The 23,353-nt window shown below is 39.7% G+C and overlaps 2 protein-coding genes across 3 annotated transcripts in view; one reads left to right on the top strand and one right to left on the bottom strand.

The window, feature by feature from the left end:
• The first annotated feature begins 6,388 nt into the window (after positions 1 to 6,388).
• Positions 6,389 to 12,899, top strand: LOC135475244 (protein-L-histidine N-pros-methyltransferase-like). Its single transcript, XM_064755068.1, has 6 exons — positions 6,389 to 6,840; positions 7,165 to 7,355; positions 8,823 to 8,923; positions 9,566 to 9,674; positions 10,600 to 10,784; positions 11,468 to 12,899. Exons 1-6 carry the CDS (start codon positions 6,697 to 6,699, stop codon positions 11,692 to 11,694), a joined length of 957 nt encoding a protein of 318 aa, XP_064611138.1. The 5' UTR covers positions 6,389 to 6,696; the 3' UTR covers positions 11,695 to 12,899.
• A 1,870-nt stretch (positions 12,900 to 14,769) lies between these two features.
• Positions 14,770 to 23,353, bottom strand: part of LOC135474669 (CCR4-NOT transcription complex subunit 1-like) — a 37,702-nt gene continuing 29,118 nt past the window's right edge. For both annotated transcript variants that reach the window (XM_064754206.1, XM_064754208.1), the window contains exons 43-52: positions 22,886 to 23,122; positions 22,337 to 22,500; positions 21,674 to 21,791; positions 20,769 to 20,870; positions 20,259 to 20,516; positions 19,855 to 19,923; positions 19,264 to 19,441; positions 18,265 to 18,397; positions 17,177 to 17,311; positions 14,770 to 16,622 (exon numbers count right to left, since the gene is read on the bottom strand). In XM_064754206.1, coding sequence (XP_064610276.1) covers positions 16,541 to 16,622; positions 17,177 to 17,311; positions 18,265 to 18,397; positions 19,264 to 19,441; positions 19,855 to 19,923; positions 20,259 to 20,516; positions 20,769 to 20,870; positions 21,674 to 21,791; positions 22,337 to 22,500; positions 22,886 to 23,122 — 1,476 coding nt within the window. In that variant the 3' untranslated portion in view covers positions 14,770 to 16,540. The remainder of the gene's footprint in view (positions 16,623 to 17,176; positions 17,312 to 18,264; positions 18,398 to 19,263; positions 19,442 to 19,854; positions 19,924 to 20,258; positions 20,517 to 20,768; positions 20,871 to 21,673; positions 21,792 to 22,336; positions 22,501 to 22,885; positions 23,123 to 23,353) is intronic.

Genomic DNA, 23,353 nt, shown 5'->3' with positions numbered 1-23,353 from the left:
AGCCTAAGCCTATATAAGAACTGTGAGGTTTATAGTTAGTTGATGTAAGCCAGTATGCGCGCAGTATTTACCACGGCCTTTCACTAGGTATACCAGACAAATTTAATGACCTCAGCCATAATTTAAAGACAACATATATTCATTTTATTTACTTTTTTTTTACATCTAATTTCAGTGAATTATTCATTCAATATAACTTCGTGTCTGTTCAGTATGCCTAATACTGGGTTTTACACAGATACAAGTGAATAGCGTAATTAACACATTTTGTGATTGGAATTTCCGTCTAGACCAACAGGTACTGTGTGTTCACTCAGACCTACGGTATATATTGACGTAAGCAGATGCACTATATATTAAATATGCATGTAGGCCTATAAACACGTAGGCCTCGGCCTATGATACTGCATAGCTGTAAAGACGTTGCGAATCAATAAAATATCTACCTTTAATTTTCATGTCTTTGTAGCAGAATATACAACAGGACTTTTATCACATTCATTTAGCTGTAAATGAAAATATTCAAGTAAAGGTTGATAATTTTTGTTTAAACATGGTAACACAGATATTCCTTAGACCGCCTGTTCGGCACGCTGCCCATCAAGAAGTCGAACACAATGTGACAGGGGAGACAAATCTACTTATTTCGTTTGACAATATTAACCGCCCCTGTTTGGCAAATCAGATATTAAAGTTGCTGCAAAGTTCATGCGTATAAGTTAAGTGATATTCTGGAATTTAAAATACAATAATAATATTAACAAAAAGGGAAAAAATCAAGAAACAAATATATGTGTGGCGTTAAAATTGAAATGACACCCACACACACTTACATCAATTCATTTCATGTGTGGACAAAAAACGTATATGTGGACGAATAACCTTTTTGTCTTTTGTCATATATCGAACTACCATTAAAACAAGCAAGCGACTCTTTTAAGCTGTCTTATTCAAGTCACCAGTATAGCATAAATGATATTACCAGTACTTTAACAGCACGCAAAAGCGGACACTTCTTTTATATATCGCACACACCATGCTGACTTGCGAGCCCACTTGGTAAGGGTTACTCTTGAGACGGTTAAGTCTTTGGAGTCAAGTTCAAGCCTTAAAACTGTATGTAGATAAACAAAACTAAAGGAAATGCATGAGTTATCGTGAAATGAGAGCGGAGTATTAATAAGCTAATCATATCTAGTGCTGTCTACAGGCCGATCTCGACACGACCTAGCACAAAGCGTCACGTTTCCCATCTGCCAGCTATGTACGAATGAAATAATGAAACATGAAGATATGCTAACAGTTTTTTATGAAGGGTACTAACTACGAAAAGTCTAATCACATTTCTCAAGGCGCACAAAAGCACGTTCCTGTATTATTGGCTGTGTTTTCTTCTCAATCCTCTAGTTTCTAATAAAGCCAGCCATCGGTAGCTTGCCTTTTGAAGACACTTTGCGTTGTCTTGCAATCGCCAAACCGAAGTCTTGGTTCTTTTGTTCTTGTCATGCGCACTATTAAAATGAACTGGTCCGAGTGGCAGAGTGCTGACTGTATATGACATATGAACACAGCGGCATGATCTCATAAAATCCTAACCACCAAGGATTTTGTTTCATATGCCCTGGAAATGTCACTTAAGCCAGATCAGGACAAACTAACTTTCTTTATGAGCAATTCATTACAGTTCCCGGGCATTTGTATACAGACTTCAAACCCAGCCCTTTATCACATTCAGTCCGCCGACTGAGTAGAAAGACGGTGGGTCGGCCGACAGCCATTTTCTTACGACCAGGAACAGAAATTAGTTTTTTCGCTTTGACCGGAACACAACTTTTATAGCCCCTGCATGGTATGGATTAAATCCTTATTCATGATTTGTCCGGTTATATCACATTCCTGGCGGAAAATCAGATTTCTTCTACAAGTGTTTGCAATTCCTTTCCTCGTTTTGATGAGATTTGTTTTTTTATTTCCCTAATATAATTTGACTTATTCCAGAGATATTGCAGTTTGAAGATTTCATTTTGTTCAAGCTTTAACTGTATGCAAATTAACTGAGATGATATTTAACATTCATTTATATGCATTATCAATATCCGGTATTATTTACCTAATAAAACATGTTTTATTAATTTTTATTAATTTTTAAATTTTATATTTTCTCATTAAGAAACGCTACAGTGATGTCTTCAGCCAGCTATACGCCTGAAGGCCTACGGATTGAATTGAAATCATAGCGACCATGCCAAAACCTTAAGTTATTGATGAAAATGATACAAATTAACTCAGAACAAACGCTTAATTTCTAGGTACTAAGATAAATTTAAATCTGAATAAACTATAACCCATGGATTTTTACTGAGTCAGAAGTAGTTTACGTGTACTGACGTGTACACTTCATCATGAGCAGACAAAGAACACAGGAGCAGCACAAAGAATACAAAGCGTATTATGTCCACAAACCAACAAAAACTAAACCGCGGCGACCGCCTCGAAGACAGAAGTCCTGGGATCAAGCCCGGGCCGGGCCATATCAAAACTTTAAAAATGACACTTGTTGCTGCGCTCGGCACTGAGGAGATAGAGCCAGGACACAGGACTGGTTGGCCCGGTGTCAGTGTATTGTGAGAATATGGGATATCATGGTGTCTTTGGCAATGGTGACAGCACTTCGGAGGTATGAACTCGCTCTGGAAGTCATATGACTTAAATTTGTTACGACGCACAAAGCTAAGCATATGTTCAGAAATATACCACAGTTGATGAGTTTTCAGTGTAACTGTGCTCGCCCATGCATGGACACACGTCATGGTTAAAATCTATGAGTCGAAACAGACATTCGTATACCAGCCGTCAACCCAGATGGACGTTCCAGGTCAATAGTCGCAAGGCCAATTCCAAAAACTACGTTAAACACAAACCACAAAAGAGTTAAGAAAGTACTTGACGCGCGAAATTCGGACGGAATCATGGAGAGATAAGCAGTGAACAGTTTTCAACGATGCTGGAAAGACGCAAGGGATGTAATCGGCGACTGAGTGAAATCAGTATTCGCATCGTGTGCCACGGTAGTATATAAGTTGTCCATAAGTTGCAACTGTTCGTCCAACTTGGCGATCTAATTCAACACGATGAATATACAGCCCCTAGCCCCGGGTTAAGCGGAATTAGACAAAATTATGAAACACAGTGCCAGAGATTCTGGATGCTCTGTCCATATGTACTTACAAGAGAATTATACCCACTGTAAAACTTAAGAAGCGTAGAAAGAAGGCGTTTGGTTGAATAATTTTGACACACTAATGTTTTAAGTAATAACTTGTGATTTTGATCGAAATGGTCACATAACACACGGGATCTAAGAAAATTAAATGCTACAAGCAGAGATATGGACACACCATAAGTAGGGCTCTTCTGTATATTGGTATTTACATAAGGATAATTTACAATGTCAAATCTGTAACTATTTCTCCTGTAAAGTCTTCTACACTGTTTTGGTTTTCGTACAAATACAGTTCCAGATAAGACATACACTGTGGACAGTTTGCGGTTTCCTTTAAATTCAGAGAAGGCGGATATATATCTTTCACCACCTTTGTTGTCTATGGTTTGTTTAAAACCAGCAGATCATCAATATATCTTTTAGAACGTGAGAAAGATCGGGTAGGATGAAAATTACTTTTTAATAGTTTCTGCATATGGTCGTCATCATACGAGCAAAAAGATTATAGGTCAGCCAAAGTATTGTCACAATGGGTACCCATCAGTATACCTATGTAGTGTTGATATATCATCATGCTTTTCACGAATTTCACATAGATGTTGCTGATGAGAAATTCAAGCAACTCGATGAACAACGAAAGATCCCATGAACGGCAATCCTTGTATGTAGTGTAACTGAAGAAGTTTTGTTGCCTTTGACGTTAATGTGGCGGTGACCATTCATATGAAACAGCGATACAATTAGTGATGAAAGTATATCAGTTAAATCTTCGTGAGAAATACAATTTGAAAACCAAAGTGTTACATTTAGCACTTGTAAGAGCTATCTGACCACGATTGTAAAGTGTAAATGTTTTAGCACTCTTCTAAGTGTTCACAGTCCAACACTATCAAAAGCCAACGCCTTAAACCAACCCTTGAAACAGAGTTAAAATATAACACTTTTACTGAAGTACGAATGTGAACTCTCACAAGTGCAGTTACTCCTCGTGATCCTTACACTGTTAAATGTAACACTTTACTTTTAACAGAGTGGTAATCGTATAGAGAGTAGAGAAATCACAACGTCTAGTTCTTCAGTGAGACGTTTGGAGGTTTTAATAATACACATATAGCTAACGCCTGGATTTTTGCAATTGCAAAAACGGTACTTCTTCCGAAAAGGCCTATATTTCTTTTAGTGCCTTCGTTAAGAGGGTAAATACAAATTAAGTTGTACAGCTGATGTTTTTTAAATAGTTTCTCAAGAGGGTAGGTCTTTATAGAATCCGTTGATGTTACGGCAGTTGATGTAGTGATATTAAGCTCCTCTACAAGAATCTAATGTAAATAATTCTTGCAAACAAATACAATGCTAGTAAAAACTTTGTATGGAGGAACAATAACGCATTTGCTCTGTACGTCACACATCTATGTATAAACATTATTCTGGGAAATACCAAAACTTACCGACAAGTCAGTGCAGGGATCGGGTGTTACTTCAGATCTAGTAGATAATAAGTCAGTATAGGGACCGGGTGTTACTTCAGATCTAGTAGGCGTCGTCAGTACAGGGACTGGGTGTTGCTTCAGATGTAGTAGATGATAAGTCAGTACAAGGACCGGGTGTTGCTTCAGATGCTTTAGATTTGTAACAGACACCAAGTCAGTATAGGGAGCGGGTATGTGCTACTTCAGATCTAGTAGGCGATAAGTCAATACAGGGAGCGTGTCAGTGTTACTTCAGATTTATAATAGACACCACGTCAGTATAGAGAGTGGGTGTTATTTCAGATATATACTAGTGACAAGTCAATACAGGGAGCGTGTCAGTGTTGCTTCAGATTTATAATAGACACCACGTCAGTATAGAGAGTGGGTGTTATTTCAGCTAAGTTAATACAGGGAGCGTGTCAGTGTTGCTTCAGATTTATAATAGACACCACGTCAGTATAGAGAGTGGGTGTTATTTCAGATAAGTTAATACAGGGAGCGTGTCAGTGTTGCTTCAGATTTATAATAGACACCACGTCAGTATAGAGAGTGGGTGTTATTTCAGCTAAGTTAATACAGGGAGCGTGTCAGTGTTGCTTCAGATTTATAATAGACACCACGTCAGTATAGAGAGTGGGTGTTATTTCAGCTAAGTCAATACAGGGAGCGTGTCAGTGTTGCTTCAGATTTATAATAGACACCACGTCAGTATAGAGAGTGGGTGTTATTTCAGCTAAGTCAATACAGGGAGCGTGTCAGTGTTACTTCAGATTTATAATAGACACCACGTCAGTGTAGAGAGTGGGGTGTTATTTCAGATATATACTAGTGACAAGTCAGTACAGGGAGATGGGGGAATGCATGTAAGTTCATTAATTATATTAAAGCTGTGTCTACAAAAGCAAGTAGTCCTACATAAGTTTCACTGAAAATGGTAACATTTGTTTGTTGGCAAAGCGAGCAGATTCATGCTGTGACCTAAATGTCGATATTAATCTCATTGTTATAGGCCCATGTATTTGTAAAAAGATGTATGTAGGTCTGTTATTCCATGATTCGTCTCGTTTAACTCCAAATGCATTAGCCTTTGTTCTGGAGTGTGAATTGAGGTCATAATAGTTTTCTCTTGTTTTACCTGTATCACTATATCGCACAGGTGAAAGAGTAATCACTGAGACCATGTTGAGATTTTAGCCTAATACTTCGAGATTTTATTGTCATACTATGATTTCTTGGGCACATACTCTATTTTTGTTGCTTGTTATGCGTGACAATATTAAGTTTGATACCACATAAACGTATGTAGTCCTGTGTATTTATGTTTGTCTCCTGTACACTCAGTTCTTTCCGGCGTCATAACATTACTTTTTTGTACGCTCAACTCAAAGCCTTTTCTCATTGCAACGGGAATCTGGCATGTTTTATTCATTTAATCTATTTTTAGTGTAAACACTTAAAGAACCTACCACTCCAGTTTGCATGTGAAATCTTTTCACATTTTCTCCAAATCTAGAATCAAAATGTAGCTGAAGCTGAATTGTGTGTCCACTAATTAGCGAATCGAACGTCCAAGCTGAAACCATAGAGATCAGGGATAGCCCACTGCTGAAAATAGAATGTACGTTGTGCATGACGTCATCGGGTATCCCAGCCTCGTTTTGACATCAGGAAAACAAATGCCACGAGTGTAAAACGAAAGCTGTGTGCTCTTCTATGATCGATTGTTTATCCATCGATCATATGGTATTTGAAAAAAATATTGAGTAATCTTTGCACAGATTATTCATTATACTTCATATCGGTCTTTCAAGAGATCGTGAAATGACGTTTTGCTAGAATAAAGCAGAATGTGGCATTAGAGTCTAGAACCCGAGTCGGCCGGCGAGCACTTTGACTTCCCTTGGTTGAACTGGAAGTGGCAGTTGCAACTTGCACATGAAAATTACTGGAAATCTGAATCAAAGTTTCTGACTTATTTCTGGCTTTAGCATCACTGTGGATATGGAGGATAGCCCTCAGTCATCCATGTCCTACATGAACCAAGAATCACCAAGACCCATCGGCTTGGTGCGAAGTTCTGTGGCCAGGACTATATATCATCGGATGTTGGAAGACGAACGTCACAGGCATGACTGCCATGATTATGTAAGTTACCACGTCATTCTGTTACCAAAGCTAAGGCATGGCGTACATGTTCTTTTCCTTAAGTATATTTCAAACTTATAGGTGTATGTAGTGTAATTTTTTTGTGTGGGTTCATTTAATTCAAGTTCATTCAATGAGAATGATATTAAGTATTTCTCTGGGAAACTCATGGCCTTTTTTTAGGCTGAGGTAAGTTTGGCAAGTAATCAATAAAACATAAATCTTAATGCCTCTGGTAGGGACATAATATGTTGAATTGTCTTTGTTTTTTCTGATTTGTTCATCATGTACTGGTATCAAAAATCTGCTCCTTTCTAATAACAGTGGTATGTGGTAGAACAAGACAAACTTCCGGCTGACATCCGGGACAAATTCATCCGATTTCATCAAGATACGGAAACAGAACTTTTTTTGGAGAACTGCTACCAAAAATCCGATTGGGTTTTTACTCAGGTGTTACATTCTATACTCCGCTCAGTGCTAAGCTGGTTTATGAGCAGCACCTCCATTAATGGGTGAGTTTTCCATAGGAAGTGTATTCATGATAATCACAGTGTATAATACAATGTATCATTGCTCATCTGACTTATGGGTAACACCTCTAAAATTAGGCGAGTTTTCAGAGTGAGCATATTCTACATTATCAGCGTAAGTCAGCACTCCTGTGGTTTATCAGTAGCACCTCCATTAATTAATGCATAAGTTTTCCATGTAAGGAATACATTTCACAACATCATAATGTACTGAATAATATGTCATCGTTCAACAGTTCTATGGGCAGCACCTCGATTATTGGAGGTTTTCAAAGTGTGTATATTCCACATTAATTTATCACAGTGTGCAGTGTTTTTGAGACACACCTCCTTTATTCGGTTTTCCAAAATATTCAAGATAATCACAATACCACATATTTCAACACATTTGTGAGCAGCACATCATTATTTCAGAGTTTTTCAGAGGAGTACATTCACACTATCACAGCCTGACTCAATGTACATCTGCTTTATGAGTAGCACTTCCATCAATGCATGAGTTTTCCATACAATACCTGTGTTTTCCATATAATACCTGTGTTTTCACTCTTATCACTTTGTACTGTAGAATGTCAGCATTCAACTGGTTCGTGAGCAACACCTCCATTATTGAATAAGTACAAATGAGTATATAATTTCCAATGACATTTCAATGCACTTACCAGCACACTTGCCCAGCCAATGTTTAACAGGGCCTCTGTTGATATGGGGACCTTGCTGGCTCAGATGGTTAAAGCACTGGCTTGCTATGACCATCACGGCCTTAACAAGTGAGGCCAAGTGTTCGAATCTAGCTCTTGCTTTTTCAGCTTTGGCCATAATTTTAGTTCAGGGTTGTCAGCTACCTGGCAAAGGTCAGGGGTTTACCACAGCTACCTGGCAAAGGTCAGGGGTTTACCACAGCTACCTGGCAAAGGTCAGGGGTTTACCACGGCTACCTGGCAAAAGTCAGGGGTTTACCACGGCTGCCTGGCAAAGGTCAGGGGTTTACCACGGCTACCTGGCAAAGGTCAGAGGCTTACCATGGCTACCTGGCAAAGGTCAGAGGTTTACCACATCTAGATGACAAAGACCAGGGGTTTACCACAGATACCTGGCAAAGGTTAGGGTTTTACCACATCTAGATGATAAAGGTCAGGGGTTTACCACAGCTACCTGGCAAAGGTCAGGGGTTGACCATGGCTACCTGGCAAAGGTCAGGGTTTACCACAGCTACCTGGCAAAGGTCTGGTTTCATTCAGTAATAAACCTGACTGTAATTCTTGAGCCAGCTGGGTTGGGTTGCACAAAGCACACATGCAGGTTTCTCTACCACTAAGATGATTTCATGGCTATCATGTTGGCTCTTTTGTCTGCTGCTCCCAGAAGCTCAGTATTTCTGTTCTCATATAATTCACACCATTAAAGTAAATATGGTTAGTATTTTATTGTCTTGTTTTCTCTTTTCAGCTATCTTGACAGAGGTTCAATGTTTGTATTTTCTCACAGCCACTTCCAACAGTTACTTGGGATCACAGATCACTGGAAGGGAGATAACTTACTAGATTTAGGTATTTTTATGTAAATTTGTCTGCCGTCTTAACTAACAAAAATTATCCTGTGGATTTATAGTGATGAATATAGGCAAGTGGGATGGTTCAGTCCCAACTTGGAATGGTAAGTTTTCCATATTTCTAGAATCTGGACTCTTGTGAATTTGGTGACAATGAGCAAGTGACATGTTGCAAGTTTGTTGCAGCCTTTCACCAATATTTTACACACACTGAGCTTACTTTGTGGGTGAATATGTATGCATAACTGTTGCGATACATGTGGTAGTTTTCTTCACTTATAGATGTGAGAGATGCTTTTTAAAGACAAATTATGTGGTTGTGAATTCCATTGCTGGTTGTTAATTCCATTGCTGGTTGTTAATTCCATTGCTGGTTGTTAATTGCAATATGTCTAGCCTAATTCTTCAACCTTTTTGCATATAAAAAACTTTTGGTGCAATTTATGCACATTTTTAATTTGATTTTACAGACAAAACTACATTGGATGGATTGGCCAGGCTTCACGAAAAGTATAATTTTATCCGTTAACATAGAATAATGCCTTCAGAATATGCTTAAATTAACACCTTGCAAGCATGCTAATAAATAGTCGTAGTCACATAATGGCCTTGTCTCAGTCTTGTCTCGCTTGACCCACAGGAGCAGGTGATGGGAAGATAACTCAGATCATGGGGACGTATTTCGCAAATGTCTACGCTACAGAGGCGTCGTCTACTATGATAACACGGCTACAGGAGAGAGGATTTCAGTATGTTCACACCTAAAATGATTTCTTAATTGGTCCAGTTATGGCCCAGTAAATGTATTTTGGTGTATGATATTTTAAGTGAAAAAACGAAATAAAATTATTATGAGCTGAAAGACAACTGAAACCATACGGTACTTAAAACTTAAAACTTTTTTTAACTGAATTAAATGTTGTCAAATGCTGGTGTTCAAAGTTGGGCTTTATGGATTTTTTTCATGTATAAAAGCGCACTTCTGCACACAGGTGAGTTATTCATACATTAATCAGCAGGCATAAGAAAGTAAATAAATGTAGTTTCAGATATTGTTTTCAGTGGTCTTGCTGTCAATAGTGACTTTCATCTTGTCTTTTTGTAACCTCAGAATATAAGTAAAATAGATCGGAGTGCCTTGATTTATTGATTTATTTGTTTATATATTTATTTTAGTGGAGCTTTATGCCATGCTCAAGAATATTTCACTTATAGAACGGCAGCCAGCATTATGGTGGGAGGAAAGTGGGCAAAACCCAGGGGATGCCCACAGTGATATTTATGTCATAGTTGAATGGTTTGCATAGTAACCAGAAGATCCATATTCAATCCCAAGTCAGGTCAACATTTTCACGACAAATATTCTCGGTACTGGGTACTTGTATTTCCTTGCTTTACACTCAGCATAACAAATGGTGAACCTGAAATGTACTCTGCATGGGGAAGGGTGTCATCTCAGGTGTCTTCAGCATAACCTTCAAGTGAAACAGCACTGCTACAGGGAGACACTTATGATGAATATCAAGACCAAAATGAATGTGACACCGAACTTAACCAATGAAGAACAACACCAGTCTGCTAAGACTTTTGTCATTCAATTACTTTAATTGCTCATGATACTCTTGTATCAGATGTATACTGGTTTTCCATCATTTTTCTTATATTTCTTTGTAGAGTTTTAGGCATAGAGGCCTGGGGCAATGGCACGTTGCAGTATGATCTGATTGGTTGTTTAAATCTTCTGGACAGATGTGACAAGCCAATCAGCATCCTCCATTCAATTAGGTCCAGCTTAACACCTGGAATAGGAAGGGTTATCATAGCCACTGTTCTTCCATTTAAGCCTTATGTTGAGACAGGTGAGTTTGTGGGAAAGGTATAAAAATTAAGGGATTGTTTTAGGTAATCATATTGCCACAATGGGGTGTTTTTAAATGAATTATTTTCGTGAAGAAAGCCTAAAAATGTGTATTATTAATGTGTAATTACTTATTTTCACAAAGAAAGCTGCCACAGGTTTATACAATAAGATTGTTGTCAAAAATGTTTTTGCAAATTTGAAAGCGTTACCAAGTGAGGCAACTTGATCTTTGTGGTTCTAACATGTTCTTGCCTGGAAATATTGCCAATTTGATGTTAAACATCAAGCATTCATTTGTTCATTTTATTTTTTATGCATATCAAAAGTTACCTTTCAGGAATTTATTTATTTATTTGATTGGTGTTTTACGTTGTACTGAAGAATATTTCACTTGTATGACCGCAGCTAGCATTAATGATGAGAGGAAACTGACAAGAGCCCTGGGAAGAACCCATCTGGAGGTTGCTGGCAGACCTTCAAACGTATGGCAGAAGAGGAGGCCAGCATGAGCTGGACTTGAAGTCCCAGCGACCGCATTGGTGAGAAGTTCCTGGGTCATGGACCCACGCTGGGGTGCTACCCTCCTTGGCCATCGAGGTCCCAACGCTTAGGGAAACCAGATGGGGAAATCATACACGTTTAGCATCTTGGTTCTCGCTAACTGTAGGAGGTGTGTTGCAGGTACCGATGACCACATCCCCACAGAGAACATTCGGTTGGAGGGGCAGAGTTTTGAGGAGCAGGTGACCTGTTTAGTGCGACATGTGTTTGAACCGGCGGGGTTTGAGCTGGAGCGTTTTACTCGTCTCCCGTACCTGTGTGAGGGAGATTTGCAGCAGTCATTCTATGTGCTTGATGATGCGGTATTTGTCCTGAAGCCGAACACACAGGACCCTGCCCCCAGCTGATATCTGCCTGGGTACACAACTCTGTCTAAACGAGGTCAAGAGATTATGTAGCATGGTGGTGTGAACAGATTTGGCTATACAGTTCATACAAAGTGAAATCTCGCTTCCCAGCATGACGTTTCTTCAAAATAGGACTGACACAAGAACACGGGCTAATCTGATACCATGCAACTCTTGCGCGATAGTGAGATTTCATTTTTAATATAATACATGAATTTCACACAGAGATCTCATTATAAAGATACATGTATACAAATGACCGGTGAGAACAGAATAAAGGAATGTTGCATTTTTTTTTTTCTGGTAAAGGAGAAATTGACTGAAGATCTTGTTTGATCAAGTATCCATAGGTATTATTTCTATGCAGGGATAAATCCTTAACAGATGCCCATCCCACAGTTTTCATGTACACATCCAGTCAATCAGTGTGGGCCTAACTTGGAAATTAGAGATACAATAGGGAGGTTTTGCAGGGCTGTGTATACACATACAGACATGGCCATGACCTTGACTGCATTCACACACAAAGAAAACTGCTGTGTCCATAGTCAGTAGAGAATGTATTTGTATATAGTTTGTGCCACTTTTAGTACATTCTGCTTTTTTACTCAATCCTCAACCAGAAATTTGACTCAGTTTTACTTTACTTTGAGAAAACTATTCTCATACCAATGCTTCTGGTTTGGTTAGTAAAACTATCTCATAAGATAGTCTGTACTGACGTGGGTGGTATCCGTTGCACATTGGATAGGCTTGTGCACAGTGGATCAGAGAGAGAGAGGAGGTATTGGTATCCGTAAATGTATACATGACGGCACAAAACTTCTCTGTTAAGAAAAGAGGCTTCAGTCGGTTTATAGTTAACAGGTTCTTGTTACAAAAGCTGTAACATATTCCTGTTACAAAAGCTATAGTACCAGAATTTTGTAATGGTGGATGATTGTAAACTTTGCTTTGTGTCCAGTCTTTTCCTGCATCTGGTGAATTTCCACCACAGTGCAGTGAAGGTTCAGTTCATTTTACACTGAAAAAATATTTCAAATATCTTGGCAATTTTCAGTAATGCAGTTCAGTTTTGGTGATTTTGATCAGTTATATCTATGCAAATGATACTTAAATCCTTTTTATGTTTGCGTCCAAACATTGTTTTTAAGAAAGGTATACCTGTACATCTCAAAGGAAAAAAAATAAAATTACGTGTACAAAACGGGAAATTTTAGTGTTTTTATGTTGTTGAAAGTTCTTAATTATTTCATTTTTGTTTAACTGTTATTGCTAGTTCATCACTGCAATAATCAAGAAACAGAGATGACTTAGTGTATGTAATTGATCTGATTATTTGATCCATGTATTACGCCACATTCAAGGACACTCCCAGGATAAAATCAGGTTTATGGACAGGTTTGTATGGGAGCTTGAAAACATTGAAATGCCTGGAAATAAAAAGCATCCTTACCAGGCCTTGAAGAGTCCGAAAACTCAGGGTTTTTTGTTACTAGTTGGGCCTTGAAATTGGGAACCAGCATGGAACAAGTACCGGTGCTATCTGTGAAGACTACACAAACTACTGGATACAGTATATAGTATGCTAACATTTGCTTTGATACATTTACTTTTCACCATGTTTAAAATGAATTGATACACAGCTGCTGTACATCTTAAAGTTAACAAAGGAGGACATTTTAAAATACTTTTAGCTTGTATAAGTGGAATATGTGCTTATGTTTGGGGTTTTGTCGTTTGTAACAATTTTTCAGTTGACCAGGAGTAAGTGAGTACTTTGGGTTTAACGTGGTATACTTAACAATTTTTCAGTCATATGACGACAAAGGAGTCCTTAGAGTGCATGTAATGAGTGTCATCGTTGCAGGACAGATTTCCACTGCTCTTTGATCTAGTGCTGCTTCACTGAGACGTCTTACCGAAGACAAGTAAGCCGACCCGACCGAGTCATTATCCTGATACGGGGCAACCAGTTGTTGCACTATCCCCTTTATACTGAACACCAAGCGAGGAAGTTACAACTTCATCTTTTAAAGTCTTAGGTGTGACTCGACCCAGGACTGACCCTGGACCTACCACCTTTCGACGCAGATGCTCTACCAACTGTGCTATCGAGACCGGTCAGTTGACCAGGAATCATTGGGTGTGTATACATATGCTGAATGCTGGTACACCAGGCAGGAGACCCCAGCCGGCCACATTATACAGACATTTAACATCCATGCCCATTTTCTTGTTCCAACCTTTCAGTGCTGAGTTCCAAGCTAGGCAGTAACAAGTAACATTTAAAGTTTTTGGTATGACCCAATCTGGGGTTTGAACCCATGCCTCCTGACTTCTAACCATCCTCAAGATCTGTGAACCGTGGGATGGGGGAAAGAAACCAAGGCAGAGGCTGGGGACACCTATCAAGTTCAGCCAACCAAGAACCAAGGCATAGCCAGCCTATGGCCAGGGCACAGCCAACCTGAGGCCATGCCACACTCAACCTAGGGCTGAAGCACACCAAACCTAGGGCCAAGGCACAGACTGTTTAGGTCCAAGGCACATCCATCTAGGGCCAAGGAACATCCATCTGGGTCCAAGGCGCAGACTGCCTAGGCCCAAGGCACATTCATCCGGGTCCAAGGCACACCAATCCTAGCATCAAGGCACACCCAGCTGGGATCGAGGCACACCCATCTGGGGCCAAGGCACATGCATCTGGGTCCAAGGCACATCCATCTGGATCCAAGGCACAAACTGCCTAGGTCCAAATCACATCAATCTGAGGCCAAGACATGGCCTGCCTCCATGAACTAGCATAATGACTTGAGCCTCTAACCGATGTTGATTCTGTGCATTTAAGTCCAGTCCATGCCTGAATTCCTCGTCGGAATGGGTCGAAAGATCTTCCAGCAACTTGCAGATGGTTGTGGGTGCACTCGAATCGCTGGTTTGCTCTCATCCTAATGCTGATGTATAGGTGAAATATTCTTAAGATGTGAACTTCTAATCAAATAAACAATTAAATAAGATATTAGAAAAGTAAACTTGCACATTATGATGTCATGATGAAAACATGATGTCCATTGCAAACACTAATTTTTATTCCAAATTATAGCTTATTAGACATAATTACAGCAAATACAAGTTGTACAAGTTGGTTGTGGGTTTGGCTGTGGACGTTCTAGTCCAGGTTCTGAAGAGAGACACACTTTAGGAGATCATTTCAGTCCTGTGACACCATGGTTTATAATCAAGATCTGATAAACAGAGACAACAGCTCTGTGACGCTGAACAAGTTGGCTGGTCTGTGTTTATCAGCAGTAGAAAGAGCTTCAATCTGTAGCCAGGTCTGGGCATCAACATAACATAACCATCCGTAACAATTTACAAAATGTTTCTACTCGAGTGTAACTGATAACAAAGATGAAGGTAGGATATCCCAGGCTGGGTAGACCATCACCTGGCGGAGGTTTTCATGTCATCAGATGAAAACATGAGTATTTAATTAACCTGTTGACATGAAAATTTGACATGACAAATATCAACAATATTAAATTAGACTAAGCGCGAACATGTTAAGTACCAGTAGTGTGTCCACCAAGCGAACATATTTAGTATTAGATGTGGCACATATTTGGCCAAGAAAAAGCATTGAAGGCTAAGTAATAAAGGTAGCATATTGACTCCTTAAAGTTCTTGCAACATCATTCCTGATAATACATCACTTCATGTTGCATCTAGTTGCAACATTGCAATCTCGTGAGCAATGAACCTGTGATTCAGAGACAATGGGTAAAATCAGTATACTAGATGAATGTCTAGTGCTATTTAGAGACTGAGGTCTTTGACAAATGCAGTATGTAAATGAAGGTATGATGAACATGCATACAATCTGACAACAGCTTGGTAGCTGGCATGATTTACTTAAATGAATGGAAATATTGCAGTGTTTTTCTCAACACACACCTCACATTTTACACACACCTCACATTTTAGGTCAACACATTTTGACAAGGACAGATGAAAGTAAAAGGTAAGTAAATAAATAAAATGACATCAAGAAATCTGAAAGTAAAATGAGGAAAAACACTGTGAATAGGTTTTCACGTCAACAGTGAATGTTTGAACTTGCAGAACTGAACACAAGTATCATTATAAAATGACTGCACAAATGGCAAAAAGACTTTGCATTCTTAAAGCTGAGCTTACTTTGGGGAAAATGTAGGAAGGTATCTTTTGTGTTTAGTAGTAACACAAGAACTGCCTGTTCCTTCACCAGGTATGGTCTATATTGACAAATGAAATGATCTTTCTTTCCATGAATCACACAGGCCACAGAATACTGATATGTTCTCATCAACAGTGTGCTCCCTTATTCTCTACAGCCGTTGGTCAACTCTCAGCATGGTGGCTGGTCAAATCAAACTGATAAAGCTTGGAGATAGAGAAGGAATCAAACGCTGATAGAATGTTAACTGTACAAACAGCTAGTGGTGACAGGATCATGAAAAGGGTTATATCACTGAACCTTACAGCACATCAGAGTCACTGTCCACAAAACAAATCCTGACTGATTCTTCGTCACAAATCTTTGAATATATAAAGATCAAAGGTCAAAATGAGGCCCCCACTTCGGGCCTTTCAAATATGAATCTCTCGTACAAATAAACTTAAGATAGCCAAGAAAAATAGAAATCTTTGAAAATGATCAGAGTCAGAGGAAACCCCTCTGACGATTCCAAGGATGCCAGTTTTGCACCCTTCCTTCTTCCAGTGGTGTGCGTAGTCACATGATGGTTACCACGATGAAGTGGAAAGTTCCCTTCTATGGGGTTCTTCCGTTATCCAGGCCATCTCAGTGTATTTCGGCTGTTTCTTGCTCTCGAACACTCTGCGTCTGCTTGGGCATGCATGACCTAGCCACGGACTCAAACAGCCTGCAAGCGAAAAAAACAACAGTGGTCATTACAGTGAGGAACAACTCTCTACACCACTCACGCTTCCAAAACAAGTCGTTGTTAGCCAAAATCAACCAATCAAATGCTTTGGAGCAGTTGTCAGTCACTAGAACTTCAAAAACGAACTTGTTGGATCATATGCAAGGGAGAGCTGAAGTTGTCAGAGGTCGTGTGAAAAGTGAAAACATGAATTCAAAGACATTCTTTAGTGGGTTTGATGTTGATTTAAATGTATTTGGGTGTAAGGTGCTAATCACAGAGTGGTCCCAATGGCAACACATTCATGGTGCTGCCTCACTGGAATGCCATGTCAAACAGACATTATGTCCCACCCCTTCACATCATTCCAACACCAGTCAAACCAGCAAATTGGGCTTTCCACCCAATGAAGCCAGGCTGAAATATGGGACAATGAAATTGTGTCAGTTGAGAATTGTGTTGGTTGATATGCTGTGGATGAAACGGTTCACTAGCACAACAGACTTCACTGTTTTCAGTGACGTAAATGTTTCCACACTGAACATTCTACTTACTTTTCAATCTCTGGGGCACAGTGCACAAAGTCATGGTTCCAGAATTTGAAGACTGGGTTTTTGATGAGTTCGATGAATGTGATGAGCAGCCCCCAAGGATGTGGACGGTTCACAATTAACCGCTCCAACAGCACTCTGTAACAAGAACAACAAATATGTACAAAGGTGGAGATGGTCAGGTTAATAATGGTGGGAAAAGTACAGAACCACCACATCTGCCCAAGCCTCTCACAAACATATGGCTTCACACATAGCTTATCTGTAACTAATAACTAGTAATTAATACATGCAAGCTGCTGAACCATTGGGCAATAATTCAGTTGCATATCGAGTCCAACTGAGCATGTCAAAAATTGAGGTTAGAACGCTGTTAGCTCTGCAGGTCTATCATGGATTACAGGACACAATGGGATTTTATGATTGATTTATTTTTACTGTTGCTTATACCTTGGTGGTCAAATTCCCACCTTTGGGAAGATTACGACAAACTTTCCAACATTGTAAGGGGTTAGACTGCACGTGTAGGCGTCATTGACTGTTTATTGTCACCAAGACCCTACAGTCAAACGGATCAGGGGAGTCCACAAATTCCTTGTTTACTGCAGGTTTTGAACCAGCAACTCCTGTGCCTGAAGTGCCCCTAGCCAGCACACAACAGCCACGATGTGAGTAATATCTTATCACTTTGAATGTTATGAATGCCATGAGGGACAATCAATTACACTGAAACACATTTGAGAATACAATGCTGATGCCTACAATACAAGGTGTTACGCCAATTTTCAGGATTGTGAATTACAAAACAGTTTTACTTAGCTCCCATCAAATACCCTAATTCTTGCACTGTGAACAATATTTTGAAACATTCTGAGGAAACTACGAAATGCAGAGAAATAATTTTAACAATTTTCTGAACTTTGCAGCTTTAGTGATACAAACAAATCATTTTTAGTGCAATTTTCAAAATAACTGTAGGAATAAATTTCCTTCAAAAACGTGCTTCAGTGGTTGAAAAGGTTGAAGATTTGCAGTAAAGCTAAGCTGCAGGCCTTGCTTAATTACAGCTGTGGACATGTGCTGGTCAGTACCTTGTGATCTGTTCCTGTATGGCTTCTGTGTTAGCCTCAGCAAACAGGTACAGCAGTGTACAGCTGAAGTAGTGGGTGTGACTATTGGGGAACCTCAGCTGGTTGGCTATGGCATTCAGGAACAGGTAACGACCTGCAACAGACAGAGGAAATAAATCAGATGTGAAACAGTGACTAATCTTTCTTTCTACTGATTTCTACTTTCTACTACTGAATTAGTGTTTTTCTTCTCAAAAATATTTCACTTATTTGATGGCGACCAGCATTATGGTGGGAGTGAGTGAGTGAGTGCTTGGGGTTTAACGTGGTACTCAACAATTTTTCAGTCATATGACGACGAAGGAATCCTTAGAGTGCATGTACGTGTAATCTGCCTCCTTGTTGCAGGACGGATTTCCACCGCTCTTTTATTTAGTGCTGCTTCACTGAGACGACTTACCGAAGGCACGTAAGCCGCCCCGCCCGAGCCATTATACTGATACGGGTAAACCAGTCATTGCACTATCCCCTTCATGCTGAACGCCAAGCGAGGAAGTTACAACTTCCTCTTTTGAAGTCTTAGGTGTGACTCGATCAAGGATTAATCCTGGATCTACCGCTCCCGAAGCGGACGCTCTACCAACTGTGCTATCCGGGCCGGTCATTATGGTGGGAGGAAACCCATAACCATCCGCTGGTTCCTGGTGGACCTTCTCACACACACACAGAGAAAGCCAGCATGAGCTGGACTTGAACTCACAGCAACTACATTGGAGGTAAGATATCTAGGTTCACATATTATAAAGTGGCAACTGAACGAATTTTTCAAATCTGACTACATGCCTGAAATATATGACCTTAGCAACAATGAACCTTGTAATAATATAGAACTACACTGTCTTTGTCTTAAATTGTACACATACAACAATGAAGGACAAACTAGAACTATCATAAAACTGACACAACACAACACAGGAGATTTACCTCCCTTGGCAAGAGCAAGCCTGGATGTCTACTCACCTTCAGTGTCTAGACTGACCCCCATGTTCTGGAAGATGTCCATGTGAGAGGAATGAGCTATGGTGCTCATGGAGGGGGTCAGGCCTTTGCTGTTGATGTAGGCAATGGCCTGGGTGCCCACGTACAACACCAGAGCATTGATGAGAGGGATGTTGTACCTCATCCCGGGCTCATCCACCTGATCACAGCAACAACACACATATTTCAAAATTTAATTTTCACTTTTTATTCAGCAATACTTAGAAGTATTTAGCCATATTAGAAGTCACACAGACACCATAATGCACCTTAAATATTTACCTTCAAGTTTTTTTTTTTTTTTTTTTTCATTTTAGCCAGACTGAACACATACAACAACACTGACAAAAGTAAAATGATTCTTCCCTCTCCTGGAAACCTTCAATTTAGGCTTCCAAATACTTCAGTTCTCCTAATCTACAGTAAAATCGGAAATATATAAAAAAATTTGAGTCACAGTATGCAGGTCAAGTTCATTGAGCAGTCAACATCTGCAAAGTTTCTCTACAGTATATTCTCTTATCTTTTTTGTTTTTCTTTTTTTTTATGTTGCTATAAAAATACTTGGCATACCTGTAAGTTTCCTCTAAGCTCTGACAAAAATGTCACGGGTGACCTTGTCTTCAGGTAGGACTCCAGATTCTGCAATCAAACAAACGCAATACTTTTAGACGTCTAAAATCATTCTTAATGCCATTTCCCATAGTGAAATTGGAGTGTCCAGAGCATCGGTTTAGCCAGGGTGTGTATCAGGGTCTATTAGACACCCTATTCAAACAAAATGAATATGGCAGAGACAGGGAAAACAGGAGAAAATTGGAAATAAGTGACTTCAAATTCTGGCTAAATCTATGGATCAAAGTAAAGGGCAAACAATACCAAACACCCAACAATAAGATCAAAATAAGATCACAAATAGATCAAACATACTAAGTAGTCCATTGTAATACATGGGTAGAAATGAGAGCTGTGTTTACCTTCCTGAATGATGGAGGCTGTATCATGGAGACAAAGCTGGTGAGGATCCGCGGAGGCTGGGCAATGTCTTGTAACATGTCCACCTTGAGATTGGGTGTGAACGGGTCGGGCAGGCGCATGTTGCGAGGGAAAGCACTGAGGATAAGGTTACGCATCTGAATGCAGTTTGGCGGGATCACATCACAGAAAGCATAGTGGAAATCACAGAGGAATTCAGGGAAATCGTGGAGCAACACCAACAACACACGCAGTGTTCCCTGCCAAGAGAAATGTCGCCATTAGCAAAAGTTATGACTAGTCATTTAATTTTATGCAATATATGTTATTACTACACGTATAAGTTATTACTACACTTAATTGCCTTGATTATAAAATTATCTGTACTTTTGTATCTGTATATAGTTACAATAAATTCGATCCATAATATAATCCACCTAAATTGAGCCTCAAAGAAAATAGTATACGGGTTGCAAAAGTGGAATTGTGCAACAACCTGTTTTGATAGTTACCTTGTAAAGAAGCTGTGTAGGTTTAGTGAGATCAGCATTTCTCAGGAAAGGAGACAGGAACTTGAACAGGTCGACCAGTAACTGGGCATACATTCCCCATGCCTGGTAACACACACCCGCAAAAAAAATTAATAATTCATACATATCTGACACATGGCGTGAAAAGTAATGCCTTTTTATCTTCACTGGTACACTGACCTTAAAGTCAAATTATTTACAGGTTAGAGTACATTTCACCTTTCATTAGTCGCTCTGTTTGTTGGATGATTGATTGATCACATTTTTTTTTACATCCTATCTATAAACACGGGCCATTCGTTTCAGGGTTCAGAATGAAAGAAGACCTGAACTGTGTATCTGTGCTCTAAAATATTGCCCTATATCTGGGTAATGCCATCCAAACACAAAAACACCATAACCCACCCCTCAACACACTGCCTTGAATACAGACAACAAAATGATGAAATAATGAAGTTCTATTACTCTCACACAATGCATCTTGTGAAATTCCTCCTGCACAAAGAGACTGTCACAAGATGTCAGAAGGCTTGGAATTATAAAAGGCTAAATGGTGGGAGAAAGTGAAAGAAACTGCCTGTTCTAGTTCGAAGTTGGTTACTATCATACCTGGGACTTTCTGTAAAACACACTTTGTTTATTTCTTCTAAAAACTAGTTTGGCCTCTCAGTTGCCTGGCCTGAACGTAATAATATCCGTGACAAAATTACCAGTGAGTTTGGTAAGCCACATTTAGTTTTTGTCACATCAAGGAGAACTAGCTAATGATCTGCCCCATCTACCCATCACAGGTTTGTTATTACAGTCATTACTCTTTTCTTTCTTCAATAGTATCCCACATAACATGTGTATCTAGGGAGTGACATGAACAGGTCTATTTGTCTTACCCTCTGTTGGACCGTGAGGGCCAGCAGCCTGCCAATGAAGACTCTGTGAGATACCAGCTCCAGCCAGGCATAAGCAAACCCAGGGGCTTTCACTGGTCGCAGGATGTGGAATGTATTGCTGTCACAAAGAGATCAAAAATAGTCTACAATTACTTATGAACAATGATCATCTTGTTCAGCATAAACAGGATTAACCAACAAATAACAACTTTTGAAAACAACTGTAATAGCCATTAACATAATTAGTCCTAATTTGATTGATAAAACAAAATCAAGGTATAGATAAAAGAGCAATGTACACATTAAACAATAAAACATGTGATATGAAGCAGTATGATGTATTGTGTGAAAGAATACCTGACATTTCATATTTATAAAAAACAAAAGAGTATGTGTTCACGTTAATGAAGGTCATGAAATCATGAAATCTATGTGAGGATTAAGAAATACTAGTATGGTAGCTTAATTCCTCATCCTCTCTATCCATCCTCATCTGGACAGATTAAGGATTGCCGAGCAGGAGATAAGCATAGACTTACCTGAATGCTGTGAAAACTTCAAGGTTGATGGTGTCCAGGACATCAGATAAGAGTAGACTTACCTGAATGCCGTAAGAACTTGAAGGCTGATGGTGTCCAGGATAGCAGATAAGAGCAGACTTACCTGAATGCTGTGAGAACTTGAAGGTTGATGGTGTCCAGGATAGGCTCTGGTGCATTCAGTTCAATGAAGAGCATGATGAAGATGCGGTGATAGGGGAGCTGCTGGAAATCACTCTGCCGAACCTCGTGGTCCTGATAGAGTACTCCAGCCACTATACCCAAAACCTATCAAACAGAAGTAACAGTGATATAACCTGAAGACGCAGTACAACAGCAGAAAATGATTCAGAGACACCTCTCATTACCATTTGCTTACTTGACTGGTATTTCACACCGCACTCAAGAATATTTCACTAATACAACAGCAACCAGCGTTCTGGTGGGAGGAAACTGGACAGAGCCCTGGGGGAACCCATGACCATGTGCAGGTTGCTGCAAGCCCTTCCCAGGTATGGCCGGAGAGGATGCCCATAGGGGCTGGATTTAAACTGACAGCCACCACATTGGTGACAGGCTTCTGGGTCATTGCCCTGCGCTGGTCTGCTACCACTTCAGCCACGTAGCCCCTCCTTCTCCGAAAAGCCTTTCGCTACAGTAGAAAGACACACACCTTGTTTAGAAGATTGATCTTGGTGACTGTGTTGCTGTTGTCTCCTGAGTACTTGACCAGTAAGGCGATCAGACGAACAAAGGCATCCAGGGTGTGGAAGCACTTGGCTCGGACTAGAGTCGGGTTTTGGCTTTGTTCGCCTAAAGCTCTGTAGCACAAATCAACACACATCTCTGTACAGAGACGGAAAAACCGTGTGATGAGATCATCTGTCTTCAGGATACCCTGCTGGTGCATCTGTAGAGTAATAATCATGTGTCATCATGCTGGTCACAGACTAAACTATCAAACGATGCTTATCACATAACTACAGCTCAACTTTTCATTACTGTAAAGTCTTTATTTCAGTCATTTCAGCATAACCTGGCGCTGGAGAGATATAATTCCTGACAATCTACTTTACAATCTACCCACGGCCATAGCACTGTAGAACAACAACTATCACAATGCATGCTACACATGATCTAG

The sequence above is a fragment of the Liolophura sinensis genome, chromosome 9 (assembly GCF_032854445.1).
Source record: "Liolophura sinensis isolate JHLJ2023 chromosome 9, CUHK_Ljap_v2, whole genome shotgun sequence".
NCBI lineage: Eukaryota > Metazoa > Mollusca > Polyplacophora > Chitonida > Chitonidae > Liolophura > Liolophura sinensis.
The sequence above is the reverse complement of the archived record's forward strand: the minus strand, read 5'-3'. Positions and strand labels throughout refer to the sequence as shown.